Genomic DNA, 24,820 nt, shown 5'->3' with positions numbered 1-24,820 from the left:
TCAGCCCCCCCCCTTTTTTCCAGTTCTGTGCTCATCCCATGGCAGGTTCCAGCCATGAGGCAGAATTTGGGTACTCAGCAGTTCAGGGGGACTCCCCCAGAGCCATTCTGGGGGGCAAGCTGCATCTGACAACCTCCCCAAGCCTCCCCCACTGGAGGCAGCTGCTGGACGAGACTCCCCTCTACAACGGAATGGGGGTGAAGCCCCCCAGCCCCCTGCCCAGGGCAGCCCAGGCTGGGGGGACTCTGTGGGGCTGGAGCTAGAGGCTCCCCCTCCACTGGAGCCCAGGAAAGCTCCGGCGCCAGATGCAGCTGGAGGGGGAGAGGAGGAGGAGGAGGAGGAGGAGAAGGAGGCGGTGGCGGGGAGAACAATGCTGGCCGGCTGCCAGCCGAGGGGAGTGGGGGGGAAGGGGGGAACAGCCCCCAGCCCACCGGGCACGGGGAGGGGCTGAGCCCGCAGGAGGTGACAGTCACCCACCCCCGGGGCTGAGCCTGAGCCATGCAGGCGTCAGCGTCCCTGGCTGCCCTGAGCCGTGGGGACACCCCCGGGGACGAGCTGTCACCCCACTTCGGTGGGGGCACCCCTGAGATCGCACTGAGCGCAAGGAGCTGCCTCGGGGCAGGGACCCCTGTGCCGTGTGCCAGAGCCCACCTGCACAGGTGCGCGATGCCCTGGCTGGCACTGGGCCCACCCAACGCCCCTGGGCCACCAAGCTTGTGACACGGTCCAGAGTCTGCTCTCCGGGGAGCTGAGGGGCCCAGACCCCGGCCTGGGCACCTCCCTGTGCCCAGCTCCTCACCGAGTACCTCTGCTGGGGGGAGGATGTCCAGCAGCCGGCCGGGACCCTTCGGACCGTCCAGGGTGGGCTCCGAGCTGGGCAGTGGCCCTGGGAGGGTGTGGGGGTGACTGGGGGGTGACACCAGCCCTAGGGGCACACTGTCTGGGGTCATGCACGGGAATGGGGATGTGTGGGGCGGGGGGGCGTTGTTCCTCCGGCTCAGCCTCCCTCCTCTATCCGCGTCCCCAGCGTCCTGGCCCACCGGAGGGGGTGCCCCCAAACCTGCCCCACGAGTCCTGTCCCCCTGCCCGTGCAGGGACATCCCCGGCAGGGCAGGAGCCAGCGCAGCCCCCGCCTCAGGCACATCGAAGCCCCCGCTCCCTCCCGATAGATCCAGGAGGGGCGGGGGGGATGAGATGCAGCCACGTCCCCCCGCAGTTCCCCCACACCCAGCCCAACCTCTGCTTCCAGAAAATGCATGGAAAAATTCCGGGGTGAGGGGCCAGGGTCCCCCAGGGTCGGGCATTCATTCCCTGCGCACAGAACGGGGAGGGGGCCGGCCCCGCTTTGTCTCCGGAGATGAAAGGCGAGGGGCCAGCCCGGCCCCCTCCCCAGCCCGGGGGGGCAGCGGGGCCGCCCTGGGGCCACCGGGGTCACCGGGGAGGATTAGTGCCGGATTAGAGGCGCCGGGGACCTCGACACCACCCACGCGGAGCCGTGGGAGGGGGCCGCAGCCTCCAGAGAAATTTTGGGGTTACTCACGGCGCCTCCATCCCAGCCCCCCTACCCAGCCCGGCACAGAGGAACTTGTTTTTGTTTCGAGAGCAGCCGCCATCTAACGGCCCGAGCAGCGGCCGTGCTCCGGGGAGGGGAGGGGGCACCTCCCGCCGCTGCCCCTCCCGGAGCCCCCCAGCACCCCAGAGCAGAAGAATGGGACCCCCGGGCCGGTGCGGGGGGAGCGCAGGCAGCCACAGACCACCCCTCATGCAGATGCGCCCCCAAGCTCTCGGGGTCCCAGAGCCTCCCCAAAGATCCCCCCAACCCGAGGCAAACCGGAGCCGTCCCCAGGGCTTGCGGGGGGAAAGCGGATATTCCTCCAACGAGGGGAGGCCGTCGGAGCCGGGGGGGGACGGCTGGATTCCATTACCGGCTGCTCCGCCCGGCCGTGCCGTTCCCGGGGTCTCCGGGGGCCGGTTGGGTGAAGTGGGGAAGGGTCCTGCCCCCACCCTCGGGGACTCCGGGCGAGCCGGCACACGGCCCTGGCAGCGATTTGGGAATGGCGACAGGGGTGATGGGCGCCTGCCAAGTGGCCACCTGGAGATACCGGAGCCTTCCTCCCCCTTCTCCTCCTCCTCCTCCTCCTCCCCAGGGAAGGTGTAATTCCACCCTTCCTGCTGCTGGACGCACTCCCGGGGTGCAGGATCACACCCCGGGTGTGGGGATGAAGCCAGCCCTGAGCCCTGGCTCCCTTCTCCATCCCCCTGCTCAGACCCCCCTATCACCAGCTCGGTGGGGCAGTGCCCCCCACCCGCCCCACAGCGGCTCGGACTGCCCTGGCCGAGGGGTCCCGGCCGATTCCGGGAGAGCCGAGTTGGGCAGAGTATGGGGGGCAGCCTCGAGGCAGGGCAGTCCTGCACCCCGACCCTTCCTACACCTCCCCAGCTTAGCCCCCGCTGGCTGAGCCCCCCACCCAGGGGTAATTAATGCCATCCCGTGCAGGGCAATTATCGGGCAGCGCCCAAAGAGCATCCCTGGGAAATGCCCAGAGCCGCGTCCCAGCCGGCAGCAGCCAGAGGCGCCCCCAGCTCCCCAAAGCCGGCTGGGCAGGGGTCTCATGCCCCCCGCGCTGGAGCTGAGGCAGAGCCCAACGCCCCAGCCCCACAGCGCCCTCCCTGCCCCACAGTCACCCCAGGGTCACCGCAGAGCCACCACCCGCTTCCCACGCCGGGATGTGCCAACCCAGCTGCCGCCTTCGCCCCCGGCCCCTTGCGCAACGGCCGGGGAGCGGATGTGGGGCGCAGGATCCAGGGCGAAGGATCCGGGGTGTGGAATGCAGGGTGTGGGATCTGGAGTGCGGGATCTGGGGTGCAGAATCTAGGCTGTGGGATTCAGACTGTAGGATCCGGGGTGTGGAATGCAAGGTGTGGGATCTGGAGTGCGGGATCTGGGGTGCAGAATCCAGGCTGTGGGATTCAGACTGTAGGATCCGGGGTGTGGAATGCAGGGTGTGGGATCTGGAGTGCGGGATCTGGGGTGCAGAATCCAGGCTGTGGGATTCAGGGATGTGGGGTGTGGGATCTAGAGCGCAGAATTTGGGATGTGGGATCCAGAGCATGAGACCCAGGGGGTGGGATCTGTGTGCCAGTGGGGCCAGCACGAGAGACAGGGATAGCACGGGGGGGGGTTATAAGACATTTATTGAAAAAGGAGGGAGGTGACAGAGGGAAGCTGGACCCTGGAGGGGCTGGGACCTGGCACTGCCCCAGGCTGGGGGGGTTTGGTGTTCCCGTCTGGTACAATATTCACAAATAAATACTGGGGAGGGGTCGCGGGGCAGGGCTGGGGGCTGCGGGAACCAACAGCAGCCGAAACCCAAACCAGCTCAAACCAGCCCAAAGGGCAGGGAGGGGCCGCGTTACCCCCCACCGCATCCCGGCACCTCGCCAGGCCCTGAGCGCTTCGTCCACAGCAGAGCGGGGCCAGAACGGGAGATTCTGCTGCCCCTGGGGAGAGCCCGCCCTGCAGAGGGAGGGGAAGCCGTGTGTGTGTGTCCCCAAAGAAAAGGGGTTCACTGCTGTACGGAGATGCAACACCGTCCTGCACCGTGGCCGAGGGATGAGTGCAGGGGACTGAGGGGACACGGGGTGGGGGACGGGGGATACGGGGGGTGGGGGGTGTCAGCTGAGCGGGGGGGGTCACTCCCGGATGTAGACCCTGGTGCAGACAACATCGTCGGCCGTCATGGTCTGCAAGGAGAAGCAGGGTCACGGGCACGGCCGTGGCCCCCTCCCCTCCCCATCGCACCCCACTCCGTGGGGGTGTCCCAGCGCACACTGCGGGCAGCGCTGCCCCCCGAATTCCCCCTCACCAGGATGAGCTCCCCGTCGTTGGTCATCTCCCGGGACCAGCCCGTCTTGGGCCCGTCGCCCTTGAGCAGCCGCTGCTCGCACACCATCTTGTTCTCGCTCTCCCACCTGGCCAAGCTCTGCAGGGGGAGAGAGAACAGCGCTGGATGGGGATGTGGGAACCCGCAGGACACCTTCCACCCATCCCTGAGTATCTGTCACCACCCCCGGCAGCGGAACGGGGCCGTTTGTCCCGGTGCCAGACCCGTGTCCGGGCTCATCTGGCACCTGGGGGTACAGGGAGGGGATGAGGGGCACAACGAGGGGTTGATGGTACAGGGAAGGGGGTGGGAGCACAGGGAAGGGGTTGGGGGTGCAGGAAGGGGCTGGGGGGGCACAGGGAGACTCTGGGAGTGCAGGAAAGGGGTTGAGTTGCACAAGGAGGGGTTGAGATTTTGTGGTGCAGAGAGAAGTTATGGGGGGTGCAAGGGAGGGATTAGGGGCACAGGGCTGGGGGTATGGGAAGGGATTGGGGGGCACAGGGTGAGCTTGGGGTCCGGGAAGAGAGGAAGCAGCCCCCACGCTGCGGGGAGAAGGTGGCTGAGTGCAGACAGACACAGCTGAGAGCTCCTGCCCTAATGCCAAATGTGTCGGTCCAAACTCGAGGGTGCGCACGGGCACGCGTGCACGAACACACACCAACATCTTCGTGTGCACAGCTGTGGGCACAGGAGCCCCTGGTGCAAAGTGTTACACACTCACACACACTCACACTAACACACACGAACACACACCAACATCTTCGTGTGCACAGCTGTGGGCACAGGAGCCCCTGGTGCAAAGTGTTACACACTCACACACACTCACACTAACACACACACTCGGGTGGCCGTGTGCCCATGTGCACACCTTGCAGGGCCGCCCATCCACCGTCTGCTCCTCGAACTCCTCGCCCACCCTGAAGCGGATCTCGGTGGTGCGCACGGGGGTCGAGGTGCGGATGTAGAAGCTCTCCCCGTCCTGCCGGATCTCCACCGCCGGCTTCGCTGCCGCCGCCACCGCGATCTTCCGCAGCATCATGTTCACGCCTGGGGAAGGGGACGGTGGCACCGAGCTCCCCCTCCAGCCCCGCAACGTCCCCCGGTGAACCGGGCTGGTTCGGTTCCCTCGGGGGCCGTGCGGAGCCCACCGCCCCCCGAGCCGGGGGGAGCACGGGGGGGCCGCGGCCGCAGCTCCCACACTTGGCAGTGACGCGTCCCAGGGTGCGCCGAGAGCTGCAGGTGGCTCAACGCAAGCCGGGAGGGGACGGACGAGCCCCCCCGGCCACATCTGGGCCACATCTGGCTCTCGTTACCTGGTGGAGGGGGCGGGAGGGGGAGTGCCGGGCTTGGCGCCGGATGCGCCCGGGGGAAGGGACAGGGGTGACGGGGGCAAGGGCTCACCCAGGGCGGGGTGACAGCAGGGACAAGGGCCCCAGTCCGAGCTCTGTGTTAGGTGACCTGCGTGACCCCCCCCGAGGGGTCCCACGTCTCCCCCCGCAGCCCCCTCGCCAACGCGGGGCAGCTGGGGCTTTGTCCCCGCTCCAGAGGCGGCTCATCCATCACGTCCTGGAGCCCCCGGCTGTGACAGGGGGGAGCTGCTCTTTGGGGACATTGTTCCCATGTCACCCTCCGGGTCCGTACCGGCCACCCCCCGAGAAGCTCCCTGCACAAAGGAGGTTCCCCCCGGCACAGGGACGGGGGAGACACGGAGGGGCCGCGAGTGCTCGGGGGGCTCCAGGAGCCGAACTCCCCTGCAGTGAGAAGGGACACATCCCTGAGGAGCCCCCTCGATGGCCATGCCAAGTCCCCACGAACACCCCCAAGTCCCTTCCCTCCCGCCGAGGCCTGATTCACACCGGGGGGAGATGCCCAAAACCTCGTGGGGGCAGACACGGCACCCCACGCCCCCCATATGATGCTGTCGGGGGTGGGGGAGAAGGAACAGCCCCCAAAGGGAGCAAAAACAAGGCTAAGGTGCTATGGTGTAGTCAGTCCGGGGGCCTGAGGCTGATAAAGTCCCCAGCCCCTCCACCCGGCACGACCAGGGGCACCGGCCTGCAGGAGCCCCCACTTTGCGCCGTGGGAAAGGAACAGAGCTCCGGGGGGGCGGCAGATTTATTTTCCTGCTGAGGTTTCCCCGAGCCGGTTCCAGCAGCGGGGCCAGGGCGGGGAGAAGGGGCGACGGGGGATCGGGAGTGAAACCCAAGAAAGTGATAATTATCCTGAAATATTCGTTACGTATCCCCTAACCTGGAAAATATTCTGCTCCGGCAGCTCCCCGGCTGGCGAGGAGCGGGTCAGGCGGAGGGGAGCAGTGGGGGAACTGGATTTGATCCTGCCCAAAGCCCCGGGGACCCCCCGGCCTGTGCCCCCCCAGTTCCAGCCCCTGCCGTGACTCCTGGCCCTCCCCACCCCCGCTCACCGGGGACACGGCTCTGTCGTGGGGGGCAAAGGGGCCCGAGATGAGGCCTTGAGGGTGGGACCCCAAAACTGTGGGGACCTGCTTGGGCTGGTTTTGGGGACAGCGGCTGTACCCAGGGTCCGTGGGGCAGGCGAGCCCACGGGCGCTTTCGGGTTGGGGGGCAGAGGGACCAAAGGGGAGCGGGGTGGTGGCAGAGCCCGTGTTTGGGGGTGCCCATTCTTGGGGGACCACCAGAGCGGGGAAACTGAGGCAGGAAAGAGGAGGACCCGCAGGGGATCCATCGGGAGCGGGACACGCTGCCCGGCCCCCTCGTGCCTCTGACTCCTCAGTGGGGCACCAGCCACGAGAGCTTTGTTTGAAAGGGGGAGCAGAGGGATCCCCTCGGCACACGGCGCTTCTGGGCACCGTGACTCCCGGGCTGCAGGAGGATTTGGAGGGGAGATGGGGGGAAGCCCCCCGCGCCCCCCATGCGCCGCCCCCAGCCCGAGGGAGTCCCCGAGGGACGCGGAGGGAGAGCGGGGCTCCACTCACCCAGCGCCTTCAGCAGCTCCTCGAAGTTTTCCGAGCTCTTCATCTTCCAGTTCCCGGAGAAGTTGGGCATCGCTGCTGCCGGCGTGGGGGGCGCAGGGAGGGGACCGAGGGGGGAAGAAGCGGTTCGAGGGATCCGCTGCACCCTCCGCACCGGCACCGGCCCCGCCGCTGGCTCCCTCCGTCCGTCCGTCCCGTCCCGCCCGCGCCGCCGTTTTATCGCCGAGCTGGTCCCACCCCCCGGCCCCGGCACGGGGGCTCCGCGCTCACCTGCGGAGTGAGAGCCCAGAGGGAGCCCCCCGCCCCCATTTGCCGTGGGGGTGCAGCCTGGAGGCACCACCTGCTCTGCCTGTGCCCCCCAAACTCCTCCCATTCCCGCTGAGATCTGAACGCTCCTCATCTCCCCGCACCCCCCAGACTGGCTGCATCTCCCCGAGCTGCCTGTACCCCCCTAATCTCCAGCATCCCCCCGAATCTGCCTGTACCCCACGTGTGCTGCACCCCCGGGAGCTGCTGCACCCCCCAATCCGGCTGTACCCCCCAGGAGCTGATGCACCCCCCAATCCGGCTGTATCCCCCCAAGCTGCCTGCACCCCCCGATCTCCACGCGTCCCCCCAAACCCACCCGCACCCCGTGTGCACAGGACACGCGTGTTCGCAGGGCTGGGATGTTGGCACGGGCGGCTGCAGGTGCGTCCGTGTGGGCACGAGTACGCGGGCAGGGCTGAGACTTTCCCAGCCTCACGGTCACGCACAAACTCGCAGCCGTGTCCGGGCACACTCGTGTGCGTGCAGGGCAGGGAGGCTGCTCCTGAGCTTGGGGTGAGCTGCCAGGGGCAGGTGAAAGCCCGGTCTCAGGCAGGTAAGGAGCGCCGAGGGATTTCCCGAGGTTTTTCAGCCCTGGGAACCGCCGCGGGAAGGGCAGGTTGCGCTGCGGGGCCGGTTCTGGGCAAGAAAAGCAAGAAATGGCGTTTCTGGTTCAGCAGGAGCTCTGGAATGGAAGGAGAGAGGTTTCTTCTCCGATTTGGGGTGAAAAGGCCCCACAGAGCCCCCGGCGCCCCCCTCCTCCTGTCCACGTCCCCCCTGTGCCCCCAGAACCTCCGGCTCGGGCCGGTGAGCCAAGTCCCGGCTTGCCGCATCCCTAATCCCCCGAAGAACAGGATTTCTCACCAAGCGCTGACATAACCTCACCTACAGCAGCGCCGAGGCCGTGCCAGAGGGGACAGGGACAGGCAGAGCTGCCGGGGCTCGGGAAGGGGGTGCTGGTGAAGGGTCACCCCAACCCCTTCACCCCAGGGGACGCAGTTCCTGCGTCCTCCCATCCCGGAGTCACAGGAGGGGCGGTGCTGTGGGTTTGCTCCAAATCTGGGGAAAATAGGGGAAAAAACAAAAAAACCCCAAACAATAAAAAGCATCCACATTCCAGGGTAAGTGGGTGGAGGGGTCTGGGGTGGGATCTGCGGGCAAACCCCTCGGGGCACCCCTGCTTCCGTGCTGGGTACTGTGACACACTGGGGTTATGAGCGCCAGCACCGGCAGCCCCACATCTGGAAGGGATTCTGCCGGGAAAGGCGGATAAAGCCTTCGCACCCCACCCTCCTCTCCCGACCATCCCGGTGAAGCCCTGGGATGGGCAGGCAAACTACGGGCACCAAATAACGCCCCCGGAACGCCTGTCACCCCTGGGAAGGGCTCAGATTCCCTGGGAGGCGGGTGGAGAGCCGGCTCCCAGTGCCAGGGCAGCAGCAGCTGGCTCAGCCCCTGGAAACATCCGGCACCATCCACCGCCCGCACCTCCCTTCCCGGCAAAAATCCTCACAAACCGCAGAAATCCTGAGCGCAAACCGTGGGGGGGGGGGGCTCCCCCAGCCCAGGCAGTGCTCCATCGCTGCCCCGGTACCCCCGGGGGATCCCCCCAAATGCTGTCGGTGCCCCAGAGCCCCTCCTGGGAGGATGTGGTTGCTTGGGATGTTCCCCCCGCCCCTCCCCGGTGCCCGGGATCCGCCCCGGGAGGGGGTGTCGGGTACCCCCACCCCATACCAAATCTGTTGGGGGTCTTCCCAATTTCCCCAGCCTCTCGGTGAGTTGGGAGAGAGGATGGGGGGGCTGCACTGTGGGGGGCTGGGGGGTGAAGCCTGAGCAAGGGCAGGTCACCCGTCGTCTCCGCCCCATGTCCCCACAAATCCTTCCCAGCTGGCGGGACGCAGCCCCCACCCCCCTCCTCTGGCCACGGCCACGGCCGCTGCGGAAATGAAACCCAGCTGGACGGCGCGACCGAGTCCGGCCCCGGCCCCGTGGCCGATGGGACCCCCGGCTGTGGGGCGGGAGGGAGCCCACGTGCCCCAAGAGCTCTGCGGTGCCGCCACAGCGGGAGCCTGCCCCGACCCGGGACCCCGATCCAGCCCTGCCCCTGCCAGGACCCTCACTCAGCTCCAGGACCCCGATCCAGCCCTGCTCAGGACACTCACTCAGCTCTAGGACCCCGATCCAGACCTGCTCCTGCCCAGGACCCTCACTCAGCTCCAGGACCCCGATCCAGCCCTGCCCCTGCCAGGACCCTCACTCAGCTCCAGGACCCCGATCCAGCCCTGTCCCGGCTCTGGGACCTTCCCTCAGCTCCGGGGCTCTGCCCCAGCCCCGGGATCCCCCGTTCCAGCCCGCGCCCGGCCCCCAACCCCATCCGGGGGTATCCCCGGGTGAGATTCAAGCGAAGCCCCCGGGACCCTGACCCACATCCCGCAGCCGCCGAGGGCTGGGGCCCGGCCGGCTGCTTCTCATTTCCAGGGCCATAAACCCCTTTAACGACCGGCCATTTATAACCGCAGCAAAGCCCCTAATCACCGCCAAACCCGACCCAGACACAAAGGCTCCCGCCTGCTCCTCCGCCCTCCCACCTCCCTCTGGATTTTGGGGCTCTGACAGCTTTCCCACCCCCTGGGTGTGCAAGGCAGGAGTGGGAGGGATGCTCCCCCCAAACTCCGCAAGCCCGTGGGATGCTCGCTCTCCAGATCCGCGCGTTTAACCCCAAATAAAGGGGGACGGGCCCCTCCCACTGCCGGGTTGTTCACCCCAAAACCCTCCCTCGGGCTCCCCCGAGCCAAGCGCAGCCACGTAAACACGAGGAAACTCTGGAAAAAGTGACGCACGTCGGGGGCTCCGGGCCGCGTCCAGCCCGGCGGGGGCGGGGGATCCCCCATGGAGGAGCCGGGTTCGCACCGGCACCGCTCCCGGAGCTGCCGCAGCCCCTCGCTTCCAGCACTAAAGGGGTGCCGGGCGGTGCCCAGGGCCGGGGAAGGGGCCAGCTCGTCCCTGGCATGAAGAGGAGGAGGAAGAGCCCCCGGGACGCTGATGTCGGAGGGTTCCGGGTGACCTCGGCCCGGCAAGGGACCCCCCCTCCCGCCCACCGGGGCCGGGGGCTCCACACCCCCGCCGAAGGTTACAGCTCTTTTATCTTTTTTTTTTTTAATTAGGATTTTGCACATAAACGTTTCAGTTCAAAGCGGTTCCCGTCGGGCTCTGGCGCCTGCGGGGTAAGGCCACCCTCCGGTGCCGGGGGTGTCCCCGGGCCGGATCCGGGGGGACTCCCCGGGGCAGCACCGGGGGCTCGGGCAGGGACACGAGGCTGCTCCCCACGCCCGGGTTTGTCCTGCCCTCTGCACAGCGAGGTAGGTGGAACTTAACCACCGACCCAAGCAGCTCCCGGAGCGGAGTGGGGACTTTCCAGAGGGATCCGAGTCCCACCCGCTCCTACACTGCGGCCCGGGGCGCACGGGCAGCTGCCAGAGGTAGTTTTGGGAAGAGGAAGGAGCCCGCTCCATTCCCAAAGCCCCAGTGATGGGGACTGTGCTCAGGATGCCCCAATGTCGCTCCCAGATCAGGACCAGCAGCAGCCCCGAAGTGTCTGGGGGGTGCAGGATCCCGGAGACCCCTCTTGGGGAAGGCACCGCCCCAGGCCCTCCCCAAATCCTGGCGAGAACAGGGCGGGACAAGGCACATCAGCCTGGGGGATGTCACACCCTGCTCCTCATCATCCACGGACTGGGGCAGCCCCTCAGCAGCCACAGGAGCCCCGAGGGGCAGCACCAGGCCTGGGGGTGTCACTCTGGGTTCCCCCGAGGCAGGACCAGGCTGGGGGTGTCACTCTGGGTTCCCCCAGAGGAAGAACCAGGCTGGGGGTGTCACTCTGGGTTCCCCCCGAGGCAGGACCAGGCTGGGGGTGTCACTTTGAGCCCCCAGAGCGTCACTTCTGCTTCAGGTTCTGCCGCAGGTGCTGCTCCCACTCCTCCTCCACCACCTTGTAGAGCTCCATGGTGGCTCGGGCATCCTCCACCGAGGAATGGCCGCTTTTCCCTACCTGTGGGGACAGACACAAGTCACCACAGCTCCCATTTCGGGGGCAGCCAGAATTGTGGAGAGATTAGGGGGTGCAGGCAGCTGTGGGGCAGTGCATGCAAGGGTGGGGGGGGATGCATGGAGATGAGGGTGTGCAGGAAAATTTGGGGGGACAGGTGGATCAGGTGGGGGAACGTGTGGCGATCAGGGCACGTAGGCAGCTCCAGGGAGATGAGGGGGTGCAAGTAGCTGTGGGGAATTGGGGGTGCAGGCAGGTTTGGGGAGGGTGCAGGCAGATTTGGGGAGGGTGCAGGCAGGTTTGGGGAGGGTGCAGGCAGGTTTGGGGAGGGTGCAGGCAGATTTGGGGAGGGCGCAGGCAGATTTGGGGGTAAGGGAAGCTTTAGGGGGATGTGGGGAGCTCAGGGGAGTACAGGCAGATTTAGGGATAAGGAGAAAACTGGGGAGCTGCAGGCAGTGCTGTGGGGTGTGCACAGATAGCGAGGGAGATAGAGAAGGACGAAGTGCCCCAGGCTGCAGGGTTTGAGCTGAAGTTCCCCCTCTCCCACAGGCTGCTTTCCAGGGAAACTGAGGCACGGGGCCGCCTTGTTCCAGGGCTGGCAGCATTCAGGGTGCGTTGGATCCTCCCCCAGGGATGGCACTTCCCTCCCCAGCGTCTCCCTGCCGCGGTACCTGGATGTCCTGGTTCAGCAGAGCCTTGGTGAGGCGCTTGAGGGAGATGGCCGTGTTCTCCGGGAAGCCAGCCCGGCGGTTCAGCAGCGGAATCTGCGCCGTGTCCCTGGTCAGAGCTTTGGGGTGGGAGTACTGCAGAGCCTTGAAGTCGTTGTGGATGGCGTGGCCGACCACCACTTTCCCGGCGAGGATCCGCAGCACCTGCACGAGAGAAGGGGGTTGAGACCCCCGTGCCCCACGGGGCAGAGCCGTGGGGACAATCCCTGTCCCCGGAGCTGCAGAGCCCGGCCCCGCTCCCTCCCCGAGCTCCCCCCGCACCTGCTGCTGCGCCGTGCGGAAGGGCACGGCTCTGGCCATGTGCTGCCGGCGGATCCCGCTCCAGCGGGTCCGGTAATCCACGATGGGAGCCTCGGGCCGCACGTACTGATCGTACACCACATCACCCTCGTACGTGACGATGCTGCAGCGGGCCAGGGAGCTCGTGCGCCCGCCGGGGCCCGTGCCCACCATCTCACAGTCTATGGCCACCAGCTTGGTGGGCGCCGGGGGGGCACCGCCGGCCGTGGGGGTGCCCCGAGCGGCCCCCCGAGCCTTCCCCTTGCTGCTAGCGGGAGCACCGGTTCCAGCGGAGCCCTTCTGGGATGCCGGGGGGGCTCCGACAGCTTTGGCGGAGTCCCGAGCCGCGCCCCGAGCCTTCCCCTTGGTCCTTGAGGTCCCGGTGTGGCCGTTCTGGGAGTCCGGGGTGCATCGGGGGGCGGCGGCGGGGCCGTTCTCTTTGGGGCACGACCTGGGCCGGCCCGAGCGAGGCTTCCCGGGGCCGCCCCCGCTCCTCCCCGACCCCCGTCCCGGAGCCCGCCGGGGCCCGCCCGGTGCCGCCGGGAGCTGCTTCTGCCGCAGGACCCCGCGGCGCTCCAGCTCCCGCCGCCGCCGCACGAAGCTCTGGTGCTTTTGGTTCCCCGGCTTCTTCTTCGGGCGGCTTTCGGGGGCGGAGAAGTCCAAGTTGAGGATCAAATCGTCCATGGCGGCACCGGGCCGGGGCCGCTGCGGCGCGGAGAGGCGGCTGGGCCCCGGGGACCCCCGACACCCAGGAGTGCCTGCACCGGCCCCCGGAGACCCCCGGAGACCCCCAGAGACCCCCGCTCCCACCCCCACCCCCTTCACCTGCGCGTCCCGGAACAGGAAGTTCCCGTTAGACACGCGGTGTGCACGGTACCGGAAGTGACGTTGTCCGCGCGCGCCGCGGCGGGAATTCGGCGGCGAGGCGCGCTGAGCAGCACGCGCGGCCGCGGCGGCTCCGTGACGTAACTGGTGACGTCAAAGCGGCGTCGCGGGACATCGGCGACATGCCCGGTGTCCCGGCCGGCCCGATGACGTCACGGCTGCTCGGAGGTGAGTGATGCCCCGGGGTGATGTGGTGACTCCGGGGGGGTGTCACAGCTGTGTGACGTCATTGCGGGATGGGTGATGTCTCATGGCGTGACATATGACGTCATATGGCTGAACGGGCTGGGCAGAGCCGGGGAGGGGGTGAGCCCTGGGTGATGTGCGAGTGCCAGGGCTGATCCCCGCTGCCCCCAGAAGCTGCCATGGCGCTCCAGAGCCCCCCACACGAGCAGCACTCCCGGGAGCAGCGGTGGGCCGCTGACATCATCCGCCTCCTGATGCTCTACCGGCCCCTGCTCGACGCCTTCGTCATTGTGAGTGTCCCCAGGCTGTCCCCGGGCCGTGCCCCCCCGGGCTGTGTTCTCCACGCTGACCCCTCTCCCCTCAGGATTTCTTCACCGAGGGGCTGTGGGCACAGCTGCCCCCGGCCTGGCAGCCCGCTCTGGCCAGCGCCAGCCCTGCGCAGCTGGCCGGGCTCCTGGGGGGCCGCGGGGGCCCGGGGGCTGCCTGGCCCTTGTCCCTCCTGGCCTTTGCCGCCGCTGCCCGGGCCCTTGCCTTCCCTCGGGGGTGCCCGGCAGGGTCCCCGCGCCCCCCGTGCCAGAGCTCCCGCCTGCACCCGCTGCTCCGCCGCCACGTCAAGCCCAAAAAGCAGCACGAGATCCAGCGCCTGGGCAAGGTGGGTGCCCCTCCCCATCCCCTGAGACCTCCCGAGTCCCCCCAGCCCCCCTAACAGCCCCTGCTCCCCACAGCTGCTGCAGCGGCTGAGCCGGGCCACCGGCTGCGAGCGCGTGGTGGACATCGGAGCAGGGCAGGTAAGAGTGGGGGACACCGAGGGGTCCCAGGGGATCCCCCCACCCGAGCTGAGCTTGTGTCCCTCCACAGGGCCACCTTTCCCGGTTCCTGGCCTTTGGCCTGGGCCTGTCGGTCACTGCAGTGGAGAGCGACGGCCGCCTGGTGGGCCTGGCTGAGCGCTTCGACCAGGAGCTGCTGCGGGAGCTGGGGAAAGCCAGGGGGCACGAGAGGCTCCCCCCGCGCCCCCTCACCCCCCGGCCCCCGCAGCACGTGGCCGGGCGCCTGGACCCCACAGCTCCCTGGGGAGAGCTCCTGCCCCCCGACCCCCCAGGACCCAGCCCCGCTGCCAGGAACCCGCTGGGGGGCCCGGGCGGCTCTGAGGACGGGGGGCGGGTGCTGGTGACGGGGCTCCACGCCTGCGGGGACCTCAGCCCGGCCCTGCTGAGCCACTTCGCCCGCAGCCCCGCCGTGGCTGCCGTGGCCTTGGTGGGCTGCTGCTACATGAAGCTGTCAACCGGCCCGCAGCCCCCCGGCTGCCCCACAGGCTACCCCCTGAGCACCTCGGTGGCCGCGCTGCCGGGCCACCAGCTGTCCTACCGCGCACGGGAGGCTGCGTGCCACGCGCTGGAGGAGTTCGAGGGGCGGCTGCGCGGGGGCAGCCCCCAGCTGCGAGCCCACTGCTACCGCGCCGTGCTCGAGAGCCTCATCTGCGCTGCTGACCCCGCCAAGAGACACCTGGGCCTGCAGCCAGGCAGGAAGGCACATACCCTCAGCTTCTCCCAGTGAGTTTGGGCGGGGGGGACCCTCTTCTGCATTCCCTGGTGGTCCCCAGTGAGTCTGGGGAGGTGGGACCCCTTTCTGGGACATTTGCTGGCCCTTCCTGGGTTTGGGGATGGAGGATCTTTTTCTGGAACTCTCCTTATGAGTTTGGGGAGTAGGGACACTCTTCTGTGTCCCCTCCTGGCCCCACAGTGAGTTTGGGGAGGGGGGAGTCCTGACTGGGACTCCCCTGCCCCCTTTCATGACAGATACGCCCACCTGGGGCTGCCCCTTGCGGGACTGGACCCAGTGGGGGTTCCGCTGGACTCGGAGGCCGTGGGGGCCATGCTGGAGCAGCAGCACAAGGTGGTGGCATTCTGCACCCTGGGGCAGCTTCTGGCACCTGCCGTGGAGACCCTCATCCTGCTCGACCGTCTGCTCTACCTGCGGGAGCAAGGTGGGCGTGGGCAGGGCTGCCAGGGTGATCCAACCCCTCCTCTGTTTCCTCTCTCTCTGGACCCCTCACTCTGCTCTCGGGACTCTCCTTTGCCTTTTTCCCAGGTTTCCACTGTGCCCTTGTGCCCCTCTTCAACCCCCGGTTCTCTCCGCGGAACCTGGTGCTGGTGGCTGCACGCACCCCGCTGGCCACAGTGCTGGCCGGGCTGGACAGGGACAGTGAGGACAGCAGCGAGGACACAGACGAGGACGAGGATCTGGGGGAAGCAGAGTCCCCCAGAGTGGGGCAGAGCCCCCACAGCCCTGGGCATAGAGCACAATAAAACCAGGATTCGTATGGTTTGGGTGTGAGTGAGTCAGTGCTGCTCCAAAAACACTGCACGCTACTAACACAGAAAATCAAGAGAGGTGTTTATTGCAGAGCCCGGCTTCTGGGGGCTTCCAGCTCCCCCAGTTAATACCAGTAGGATTTCTTGGCCCGGCGTGTCTCCACGATCCCCATGGCATCCATGATCTCCTCCTCGAAGGTCTTCAGGGATGGCCGGTATGTCTTGGCCAGCGCATCCTCCTCCGACGTGTCCTTGGGGCCATCTGTGCGGGCAGGGGGACAGCGCTGACTCCCTGTGTCCCCCCAGGACATCCCCCCAGCCTCTGCTGCCGTGGCACTCACCCACCCACTGCTCAGGGATGACGCCGTCCTGGCGTGGCTGGGGGGGCACGGGCAGGATGCGACCGCTGCGCAGCGACACGCGGACACGCTCGCCCTCCTCCGTGTAGCGCCATTCCACCTCCGTCGGCTTCCTGTGGGCACACGGCGTTGGCAGGGGGCAGGACTGAGGTGGGGGGCAGCACTGGGGTTCCCTCAGCTCCCCCCCAGGCCGTTACCGGTCCTCGGGGTCCACCAGGCAGATCTGGCTGAGCAGCAGCGGTGCCTCGCTGCTGATGTAGGTCCCGGAGTACTTGGCTGTGCGGTTGATGTAGCGATAGTGCTGCGAGGGCACGGGGTGGGGGGTCACTGACAGCCCGTGGCCTCCCCAGCCTCCTCACAGCCCCCTCCAGCCCTCCCTGCTCCAGCCTCACCGTGTTCAGTCCTTCCACCACCACCCAGTTGCGGGCTTGCACCACCTGGGTGACCATCCCCTGCTTCCCCGCATCCTTCCCGGCCAGCACCTGGACCTGCGGTGGAGAGAGGGGCACAGCTGGGACCCCCAGCCCCGCTGCCAGCCAGGGGGAAACCCGGGGAGAGGGAGCCTCACCGTGTCACCCTTAAACACCTTCCAGTCGTCCTTGGCGACGGGTTCCACAAAGACCTTGCGGCGGCGCTGCCCCGGGGGGTTGCGGAGCCGGGCTGCCGTGGAGTCGGGGGGCCACAGCCCGTGCCGGTACCCCGGGGGCAGCCGCGGCCGTGCCGCGCTCAGCAGCGCCGACAGCCGCATGGTGCTGGGGACTTGGAGGTCAGGGGGGCCACTGAACCCCCTGAGGATGCTCCCTAGGGTTATGTGGGGCTGGGCGAGATGCAGGGGTCCGGCAGAGCCCACCCACCACCAAGGAGGAGCCACCCCCACCCACCCGGGCCCTGAGACACCCCCTGAAGGGGATCAAAGTGTCTGGCACATCAACCCCCCCAGAAAAGGGAGCCAGGGATCCCACAGGGCACCCCCCCACCCAAAAGGGACCCAGGTGTCCCGCAAAGCACCCAAAGGGGACCTGTAGAGCCCCCCGCTCCCCGAAGAAAACCAAGGAGTCACACAGACACTTTTCCCTTTCCCCAAAGGGGAACACGGGCGTCCCACAGACGGGGAGAGCACCCCATCAAAGAGGACCCAGGGGTCCCACAAATGCCATCCCCCCTAAGGGCACACGGACACCGGCAGAGCCGCCGCCTCCATCCCCCAAGTCCCCCCGCAGCCCCAAAGAGAACCCGCAGAGCCCCACCACCAGCCTAAGGGAACCCAGGGTCCCGCACAGCACACCCCCGCTGGAAACGACCCCCAGGCGTCCGGCAGAGCCCCGGACATCTCCAAAGGGCCCCAAGCCCCGGCAAACCCCCCCGGTACCCCAGAAAGGGCCCCGCAGAGCCCCCACAGAGGTCCCGGACCCCGACCCCGCTCACCTGCGGGACCCGCGCTGCTCCCGCGCTCCGGGGGGGCGTGGCCAAGCGCTGGGTGGGCGTGGCTACGCCCTGGGTGGGCGTGGCCGAACTAAGCGCATGCCCAGACGCGGGGCTGCCGTTGCGCGCGGCCCCGCCTGGGAGCGCTACGGAGGCCGCGGAGGTGGTGCCCGCCGCAGAGCACGCCGGGAGCCGTGGTCCTGGCGCGGGGCACGCCGGGAGCTGTAGTCCCGCCGCCCCCGGTGTCCCCCGCCCCTCCGGTCCTCCAGCCCCGCCGCAGCTCCCGCGGCGCTCCGGCACACCGTGGAGCGGCTGTCGGGAGCTGTAGTCCCGCCGAAGCTGGCGCCCGGCCACGGCTCCATTTTCTGCCGCTGCCCTCCCTGTAGCCGGGGCTGGCCCTGGGGCAGGGGACAGTCGCTGCCGTCCCCTCTGCAGACAGCCGGGCACGGGCAGATTCCCCCGGGCTGGGCTCTCATCGCTGGGCGGTGTGTGTAGAACAGGGTGCCCAGACAATGGTCACGGCCACAAGCCTGCCACAGCTCAAGGAGCATTTGGACAAGGGCCTCGGGCACAGGATGCGATTTTGGGGCGTCCTGTGCAGGGCACAGAGCTGGACCCGATGATCCTCGCGGGTCCCTCCTGCTCAGGATATTCCACTATTCCAGGATAGAAGTTCAGTGCTTGGACAACACTCAATAGGACAATGGGATTTGGGGGCATCTGGGGGTGTCCTGTGCAAGGCCAGGGCTCGATGATCCCTGTGCATCCCTTCCAGCTCAGGATATTCTGTGATTTCATGATCCTAAAAGTCAAGGAGTGTTTAGACAATGCTCTTGGATGCTGGGATTTTGAGGTCTTGTGTGCAGTGCCAGGAGTAAGATTTGATCCTTCTGTGTCCCTTCCAGCTCAGGGCATTGTATGATTCTGTAGTTCCTATTTTAGCTCCCCTCCAAAACTCTCCCCTGGCTTTTCCTGCCCCAGCTCCATCTCTCCCCCTGGTCCATGTGCTCCAGAGCTGCCAGAGGGGCTCAGGCAGCCCCACCTCTCTGGGCAGCCCAAAGGGCCCCAAAACCACCCATGCAGGGGGGTCCTGGGGCTAGGTTAGTCCCCAGGGGCTCACCCAGGGCCTACAAGCGCTTTAAAAAGGCAAGATTCGCTTTTATTTCAAATCAACTGCTCAGCCCCGAGGAATCACTAATACAAAGCGTGCGCCCACGGCAGGGCAGGCACGGAGCACTCGGGGTCAGGACCGGGCTGCTCTGCCATTCCTCTCTCTTTTTGTAGTTTTTTTTCTTTTTTTTTTCCTTTTGAAATTTCATTTTGGGGTGGTTTCTCTCGTCCAGAGCTCCAGACGCGACGAGCCGGCGTGGGCGACACGGGGCAGCACCCAGGAGCCGGCAGGGGAGGATCAGCTCGCCGGGGAAGCCGCTACAGGCTGTGGAGGCCAAGAAGAGACCCAGGTTCTCAGTCAGACCCTGTGGTGCCAGGGATGCCCCCAAGGCCTGGGGGCTGTGGGGACAGGGGTCACTGCACCACCCTCACCTCTCCTTGTGGTCTCTGACCTCCTCCTTGCCCTCCTGCTTGGCTTCGTTGGTGTCTGGTGCGTCGGCAGTGTCACTGTTCTTCTCCCCTTCGCTTGGGTTGGCTTTGGGCTCCTCCTTGGGGGCCTCTTCGTTGTCCACTTTCTTGTCCCCTTCCTGCCCCTCCGCATCCTTGGGGCGTTTGGGGGAGTCCTGGGCAGGGGGAGCTCAGGTCAGCCCCAATCACCCACATCCCCATCCCTGGGGGCCCACCCAGTACCTCCAAAGCATCTTCTGCTTTCCTCTTGATCCCGGCTTTCTCGTTCTTCTCCTTGGACTGCTCGTCGATCACCAGCTTCCCCTCCTCATCGCTGCTCCCCTCCGCGTTGCCTTTCTTCTCCCCATCTCCCTGCGGCTCCCGCTCGGCCGCCTCGGGGCAGCTCTTCTTCTGGGTGGGCTTTGGCAACGGGGAGGGGGTCACAGAGGGCACCCAGGAAGGAGGAATGGGGGGAGAGGTGGGATGGAGGCCCCACAGCTCATGACTCACCTGGTAACCGGAGGCTTTGACCGTGGGGTTGTTCTCAATCTCCCACAAACCTTCGCTGAACCCTTTCCGCTTGTTGGGTTTTCCAAACTTCTCCTTGCACTCCTCGTAGGGGAAGAGGTCTTTGGGCCCCAGGAATGCCCTGTGCCAGGGGAAAACAGTGAGGGGTGGGAGCGAGGGGAATCTCACTTTTCCCACCCACCCTGTAAGCTCAAGCTCCCACTCACGTTTCGTGGGTCCCGAAGAAGAAGACTTGGTACTTATTGGAGGAGGATTTGACTGCAGCTTCTGGCATCTCATCAATCTGTGTGACACGAAGGACAGGGTGAGAGGAGAGGGCAGAGACCCCTAGGGCTTCTCAGACCCCAGGACATCATCCCCTTCCAGTGTCCTATTGATGGGCACAGCTCAGGAAAGGAAAATGCGACTCCTTGGGAACTCACCCACCATCCAGAGACAGTGCTGGCAAGAAGTGATCAGCAGAACCAGTTTTTGTGCCCACTGGTGTGGGGACCAGCAGGGCTCCCCTTCTCCCAGCCCCTCCCCTCTTAAGCTCTTGTCTAGACCAGCTCAGACACACTCAGCAAATTCAGGCGCTACCAGCGGTGCCAGTGGGGCCACAGGTCCCAGCCTGGGGATCGGGGTGCCTTGGGGGACACCACCCTGCTGCTGGGACACCCTGGCCAGAACGGGGTCACCAGACAAGGGGACAGCCTGGCAAGGGCTGCAGGGTCAAGCAGCAGCCGGTGTCAAGCCCACGGGCAGGTGCTGCTCCACCGAGCGTGAATAATCCCGAGGCGCCAAGCGGGAACGGAGCGAAAGCAACTCCGGCTGCTTTTTATAGCATCTAAAAATAACCCCCCCTGCAGCCAGCAGCCATAAATTCCCTGAGAAAACCTCAAAGGGAGGTGGAAGGAGCTGAAGGAGGATGCGGGTGGGGGTCTTGGGGCAGGTGCCAGCACGTCACTGGGCTGGAAGGTGCCAGCGCAGATGGCCGGGATGCTGGGTCCCATTGCCAGCGCTCTGCTGACTCATGGCACAACCTTTCCTAAGTCACCATGACCCCCACAGCTTGCAGAGCCTCAGTTTCCCCAGCCAGCAGGGCTGGGGTGTTGTGACAGGGTGAACGTGGCCAAGAGTTCCTCCTGATTTCCCTCCCAGAGCTGGGGATGGAACTAACGCTTGCCCCTGTGCCGAGGGGCAGTGCTGGCACAGCCCCAGGGGCAGATGGAAGGGATGGGACACTGGGAAGGGCTCTGCACAGGCACCAGGTGGTGGATGGTGGGTGTGATGTCCCACTCCTGGGTGGGATGTGCCTTTGTGCCATCCCCACTGCCCAAACGTGGTTTGGGGTATGCAGGCCGCCCTGCATCAGGATCCAGGGGGCGTTTCAGGATTGGTGAAGTGCTCCCACCCAGCACCCTGGGGCTACTGGCATTGTCATGCCCCAATGCTGCCGGTTCCTCACAGGCTTGGGGACATTCCAGGAGCAGGGACGGTCCCCAGCAGAGCAAAGGTCAGTCCAGCCCTTGCAGCAGTCCCCAGCGGGACCCTGGCCCATGGTGGCAGCTGGGAGCAGCAGCTCCATCCCTGCGTGGCACCGAAGGCGGAGGAGGGGATGGTGTGACTCAGAGGGGAGGCCACCAGCCCAGCCCAGCCCAGCCCCACCGGGGATGGCGCTTCCCGCAGGCCACGTTCCTGCAGGTCACTCCCGGAACAATGTGGCCAAGGCCCCATCAGCCCTAGAGGCCCTGAGCAAGGACATGGAACCCAGACACCCCCTGGGCTTGGACAGGGACCCCATAGCCCCTGGCAGTGCCAGGACCCTGTGGAGATTCCCCAGCTGCACCATTCCCAGAGCAAGTTCCCAATGTCCTTCCCCAAGGAAAGGCATGCAGAGGCACAGGCAGCAGGTCCAGGGCTGGCTGCCCTGTGGAATTGTGTCCCCAGCCCATGAACTGAGGGGCTCGGGGGACAGCTGAGATCCCCCTGACAGTGGGATTCCCTGCACAGCCCATTCCTGCCAGCACCCACCCTTTATCAGCCCCTCCTGCACACCAAGAGGACGTGGTGGCTCTATCTGCATGGGCAGGTGGGGACTGGGGTGTGGGGACACGGGACAGACGGGTGACTCCCCATTGGGAACACTGATAGCACCGGCGGGTGCAAACCCACCCAAAACCCCTGGGCTGCCCAAAGTGCCCCATGAAGGGGGCCCAGGGCTCGTGGCACTGTCACGCCCCATGTCTGTTTGTCTGTCCCTGCTGGACAGTGGCAGTGGGGGGAGACAGGGCTGCAGTGCCCGGGTAAAGTCCACGGTGCCCATTTCTGTGCCCTGGCAGCTCCTGCGAATGGCACCGGTGTCACAGCCCGGCCCTGCCCAGGGACCTGCATCCAGGGCCTGGGGGGGATCCGAAAATGGGCTGGGACAGCTCCCCTGGGAGGGGGAGCTCTGGAGCGTGGCAGGGGAGGGACAGGCACGTACCCCCGCACTGGACTCTGCCCCCAACCTCTGCTCTTCACCTTTGCAACTGGTCCATGGAGCACGGCTGTGCAGCCTGCCCTGCACTGGCCATGGGGGCTGGGAGCAGCCCCCTCCCTGCCTCAGTTTCCCCACTTCAGGACATGGCTGGCAGCAAGGAGCTGACTGTCAGGAAGGGGAATTCATGGAATTTACTCATGTGGGTCACATGCACCGGGTGGGGGGCTTGTAGCATCCCTGAGTCCCATGGGTGAACCACCCACGCGCTCCCCAGGGCTCTCCTCAGCCCTGGGGCCATCCCTGGGCCCCATCCCAGCAGCAGCCTGGCAATGGGCAGCAAATTACCCTGCTCCAGAGGGTATGGCCAGCAGGATCCTGGCCCCACCGCACAGCCATGGGAGCAGGAGATGCTCAGGAAGGGGATGTCAGTGGTGCCAGGATCCCCAGCGTGGTGCTGCTGCTTCGTCCCCTGACGTCCTCCCATGCTGTCCCAGAGCTCTGTATGAAAGATCTGTGGATCTGGCCACAGCAGCAGGGAAGCACAAACGGGCAGGTGACAACGAGGGTCCGGCATAAGGGACCCTGCAGAGAAAGGGGTGAGGGGAAGAGGGAGGCAAGCATCATCTTCCAGGTGCCAGCGACTCGTCTCCCCACTCGCATGCCTCAGTTTCCCCTCTGTTTAATGCTCTCCTCTCAGGGAGAGGCTTCCACTGGAGGCAGGGGCCGAGCTGTTGGTGTTGGGGGACGGTGCCAGGTACCATCCCCAGGGAATGGGTCAGGGAAACAACCCCTGCCCCGCAATGCTGCCAGCTCCCCCCTCCATTTCTTCCGGTATCTCTCTGCTCCAGCCACACCTGGTTGGAAACAAATATCCCAGCAAACGCCACGCGTGGCCGGGTAACGTTTCATCACAGCACCTGATTAGTCACGGGCAAGCCCTGCCTGCTTCACCCTGACCGATTAGTCACGGTGGGGAGGGCTGCACTCCAAACCCCCCCCACGATCAACCAGCATCCCTGGGCTTGGGGAACCCAACCTCCCACTGCTTCCAGAGGGGGAAAACCTGCTCCCCGCCTGCCCCAGCAGCCCCGAAACGCTCTTGCCATGATGGTGGCGGCGAAACCAGGAGATGAGCGGGGTGTGAAACCCGAGCGGGCCCGGGCGCGCTCAGGCGCTAATTCGGTCCCCGGGAGCTGAGCCCGGCTTTGCGAGCCCCGACCCGGCGTCACCCCCGGCGGGGCACCCGGGCCAGCGGCTGCTCGGGAAGCGAGCTGCGATGGGATGGGATGGGATGGGATGGGAGGAGGAGGATGGGGCAGCGGGCAGGGGGAGCATCGCTGTCCCCCGGAGAGAGGCTGCGGGGGAAAGGCGGGCGGCGGTGGAAGCAGGCGCCGGGCTCCCAGGGATCCCTCTGGCTCCTCCTCGCAAAGCCGCTTTCAAATGCGCGTTGGGAGGCCAGTGCCAAATCCGAATGGCTCCCAACCCCCTCCCGGCCTCCCCGCCAGAACCCGACAAACCAAACAAAAGTTATTCAAATCCGGGAGGGGAAGGAGGAGGGGATGTGGGGGGGGGGGGAATCCTCGGCCTTTAAAGCCCACCGCCCCATCCCTCCCCTTTTCCGCTCAATTTGGGGTTTCCAGGCAGCCCCAGTGCCCTTTGCAGCAAGGCCGGGGAGTGTGTGTGTGTGTGCGTGTGGGGGGAACACTCCAAGGAAATTTTAAACTGCATCATCAACCGCTTAAAAATAACCAGCGCCGTGTTGTGTAGCCAGAGCTGCCCACGGCCCCCGGCCGGGGATCCGGCCTGAAGGCTTTGGGTTTCATCCCAGGGGTCCCGGGCTCACGGCACGGCCCCCCAGGGCCCTGGAGGGCTGGAGAGAGCCGGGGGGCATTGGCGGAGCCTCGACCCCCCCGCGCCCTCCCCATATGCACGGCCCCCCTTCTCCCCGTCCTAAGTCCTCAATAATTCTATCGATTTTTCTAAAGCCAAACTCCCGGCGAGCGCTGGCACCTCTCCGGCACCCGTGGCAAGAGGTAAGGCCACGAAGAGCCGTGGGACACGCTCGGGGACCTGCCGGCGAGGTCAGGGCGGGGGGGTTCGGCTGGACCCCCTCCCCGGGCTCCCCCAGATCATCGGTGAAGCGCGGGGGGAGCAGCCCGGCCCCTCCCCGGGGTCCCGCAATGGAGCGGGAAGGGCGTCGTGGTGCGGCCCCACGTGGAACAGGGACCCCCCGGTAGCCGGGAGGGGTCACCCCGGGGAGGGGCTCACCCCGGGCTGGCCCAGCCTCGTGCTCCGGGTGCTGGATGCGGCCCCGGTCACCGGGGCCGGCCCGAGCGGGGTCCGCACTCCCACGCGGTGGCAGAAGCCACGCGGTCTCCACCCGTGACCCCCCGGGAGAGAAATGAATAAACAGCACAAAAAGAGCCCTGGGGGGAGCCCGGGACGTTGTTTCCAACACATGAAATCCCCCCCAAGCCCAACGAAATGTCCCGAAAGCGCCTCCCCGAGCCTCGGTACCGAGTAACCCCCGAGTCCGCCGGGCCCGGCCTTACATAAGGCGCCGGCAAAGTTGGACCCCGGCCCCGGTGGAAAGGGACCGGGGGGGCTCGGAGCCTGACCCCAGTGTGATCACACCCCCCGCCGTTCCACGGGGGCAGCCTGACCCCGGTGCGCCCCCTCCCCCCATCCCCCGGGGCACCTCGGCCGCCCGCGTTATGCAACGGGGAGCACCGGAGAGAGCACCGGGGGGGGCACCGGGGGTCCCATCGCCCCCCACAGCCCTTCCCCAGCTCCTTACCCGGGCAGGCCAGTGCGGGTAACCCTTCATCTTGGCGAAGACCAGGTCCCCGCATTTGTATTCCTTCTGCCGGTTGGACCGGGACATCTTGGCTTGCGGCTCCTCCCGGGACCGGGGGAGC

At 66.7% G+C, this 24,820-nt stretch overlaps 5 protein-coding genes across 7 annotated transcripts; 1 reads left to right on the top strand and 4 right to left on the bottom strand.

Annotated features, from left to right (window-relative positions):
• Positions 1-3,173: 3,173 nt before the first annotated feature.
• CRABP2 (cellular retinoic acid binding protein 2) lies at positions 3,174-7,030 on the bottom strand. Its single transcript, XM_015650027.2, has 4 exons — positions 6,838-7,030; positions 4,753-4,931; positions 3,867-3,983; positions 3,174-3,744 (listed from the first exon to the last, which is right to left on the bottom strand). The coding sequence occupies exons 1-4, from the start codon at positions 6,905-6,907 to the stop codon at positions 3,694-3,696; spliced, it is 417 nt and encodes a 138-aa protein (XP_015505513.1). The 5' UTR covers positions 6,908-7,030; the 3' UTR covers positions 3,174-3,693.
• Positions 7,031-10,289: 3,259 nt separating this feature from the next.
• ISG20L2 (interferon stimulated exonuclease gene 20 like 2) lies at positions 10,290-12,983 on the bottom strand. The gene is made up of 3 exons (XM_015650016.3): positions 12,175-12,983; positions 11,857-12,057; positions 10,290-11,188 (listed from the first exon to the last, which is right to left on the bottom strand). The coding sequence occupies exons 1-3, from the start codon at positions 12,874-12,876 to the stop codon at positions 11,075-11,077; spliced, it is 1,017 nt and encodes a 338-aa protein (XP_015505502.1). The 5' UTR covers positions 12,877-12,983; the 3' UTR covers positions 10,290-11,074.
• Positions 12,984-13,103: 120 nt separating this feature from the next.
• On the top strand, positions 13,104-15,588 carry RRNAD1 (ribosomal RNA adenine dimethylase domain containing 1). Of its 2 annotated transcripts, none has more exons than XM_015650001.2 (7): positions 13,104-13,245; positions 13,438-13,553; positions 13,628-13,915; positions 13,989-14,051; positions 14,122-14,813; positions 15,060-15,247; positions 15,352-15,588. In XM_015650001.2, the coding sequence occupies exons 1-7, from the start codon at positions 13,200-13,202 to the stop codon at positions 15,567-15,569; spliced, it is 1,611 nt and encodes a 536-aa protein (XP_015505487.1). In that variant the 5' UTR covers positions 13,104-13,199; the 3' UTR covers positions 15,570-15,588. The 2 variants fall into 2 exon arrangements, with proteins under 2 accessions (XP_015505487.1, XP_015505486.1); XM_015650000.2 differs by having other exon boundaries at positions 13,435-13,553.
• Positions 15,589-15,640: 52 nt separating this feature from the next.
• Positions 15,641-17,444, bottom strand: MRPL24 (mitochondrial ribosomal protein L24). 2 transcript variants are annotated; one of them, XM_015650003.3, is made up of 6 exons: positions 17,360-17,444; positions 16,503-16,686; positions 16,327-16,422; positions 16,132-16,235; positions 15,917-16,047; positions 15,641-15,837 (listed from the first exon to the last, which is right to left on the bottom strand). In XM_015650003.3, the coding sequence occupies exons 2-6, from the start codon at positions 16,680-16,682 to the stop codon at positions 15,701-15,703; spliced, it is 648 nt and encodes a 215-aa protein (XP_015505489.1). In that variant the 5' UTR covers positions 16,683-16,686; positions 17,360-17,444; the 3' UTR covers positions 15,641-15,700. The 2 variants fall into 2 exon arrangements, with proteins under 2 accessions (XP_015505489.1, XP_015505488.1); XM_015650002.3 differs by lacking the exon at positions 17,360-17,444 and having other exon boundaries at positions 16,503-16,769.
• Positions 17,445-18,493: 1,049 nt separating this feature from the next.
• Positions 18,494-24,814, bottom strand: HDGF (heparin binding growth factor). Its single transcript, XM_015650177.1, has 6 exons — positions 24,700-24,814; positions 19,648-19,724; positions 19,424-19,562; positions 19,157-19,333; positions 18,899-19,089; positions 18,494-18,791 (listed from the first exon to the last, which is right to left on the bottom strand). Exons 1-6 carry the CDS (start codon positions 24,784-24,786, stop codon positions 18,785-18,787), a joined length of 678 nt encoding a protein of 225 aa, XP_015505663.1. The 5' UTR covers positions 24,787-24,814; the 3' UTR covers positions 18,494-18,784.
• Positions 24,815-24,820: the final 6 nt, after the last annotated feature.

This window comes from Parus major, chromosome 25LG1, assembly GCF_001522545.3.
Source record: "Parus major isolate Abel chromosome 25LG1, Parus_major1.1, whole genome shotgun sequence".
Lineage (NCBI taxonomy): Eukaryota > Metazoa > Chordata > Aves > Passeriformes > Paridae > Parus > Parus major.
Note: the sequence above shows the minus strand (reverse complement) of the source record. Positions and strands in the feature narration are given on the sequence as shown.

Excerpts from the sequence above, each read along its gene's own strand:
- CRABP2 (XM_015650027.2), bottom strand. The coding sequence starts at position 6,907 with ATGCCCAACTTCTCCGGGAACTGGAAGATGAAGAGCTCGGAAAACTTC. Across the intron at positions 3,984-4,752 it reads TGGATGGGCGGCCCTGCAAG|AGCTTGGCCAGGTGGGAGAG; the intron begins GTGTGCACATGG and ends CTCCCCCTGCAG. Across the intron at positions 3,745-3,866 it reads ACGACGGGGAGCTCATCCTG|ACCATGACGGCCGACGATGT; the intron begins GTGAGGGGGAAT and ends TTCTCCTTGCAG.
- ISG20L2 (XM_015650016.3), bottom strand. The coding sequence starts at position 12,876 with ATGGACGATTTGATCCTCAACTTGGACTTCTCCGCCCCCGAAAGCCGC. Across the intron at positions 12,058-12,174 it reads TCCGCACGGCGCAGCAGCAG|GTGCTGCGGATCCTCGCCGG; the intron begins GTGCGGGGGGAG and ends TCTCTCGTGCAG. Across the intron at positions 11,189-11,856 it reads TGCTGAACCAGGACATCCAG|GTAGGGAAAAGCGGCCATTC; the intron begins GTACCGCGGCAG and ends CTGTCCCCACAG.
- RRNAD1 (XM_015650000.2), top strand. The coding sequence starts at position 13,200 with ATGCCCGGTGTCCCGGCCGGCCCGATGACGTCACGGCTGCTCGGAG. Across the intron at positions 13,246-13,434 it reads GACGTCACGGCTGCTCGGAG|AAGCTGCCATGGCGCTCCAG; the intron begins GTGAGTGATGCC and ends CGCTGCCCCCAG. Across the intron at positions 14,052-14,121 it reads TGGACATCGGAGCAGGGCAG|GGCCACCTTTCCCGGTTCCT; the intron begins GTAAGAGTGGGG and ends GTCCCTCCACAG.
- MRPL24 (XM_015650003.3), bottom strand. The coding sequence starts at position 16,682 with ATGCGGCTGTCGGCGCTGCTGAGCGCGGCACGGCCGCGGCTGCCCCCG. Across the intron at positions 16,423-16,502 it reads AGGTGTTTAAGGGTGACACG|GTCCAGGTGCTGGCCGGGAA; the intron begins GTGAGGCTCCCT and ends TCTCCACCGCAG. Across the intron at positions 15,838-15,916 it reads CATCCCTGAGCAGTGGGTGG|ATGGCCCCAAGGACACGTCG; the intron begins GTGAGTGCCACG and ends CTGCCCGCACAG.
- HDGF (XM_015650177.1), bottom strand. The coding sequence starts at position 24,786 with ATGTCCCGGTCCAACCGGCAGAAGGAATACAAATGCGGGGACCTGGTC. Across the intron at positions 19,725-24,699 it reads ACCCGCACTGGCCTGCCCGG|ATTGATGAGATGCCAGAAGC; the intron begins GTAAGGAGCTGG and ends CGTGTCACACAG. Across the intron at positions 19,334-19,423 it reads TCAAAGCCTCCGGTTACCAG|CCCACCCAGAAGAAGAGCTG; the intron begins GTGAGTCATGAG and ends CCGTTGCCAAAG.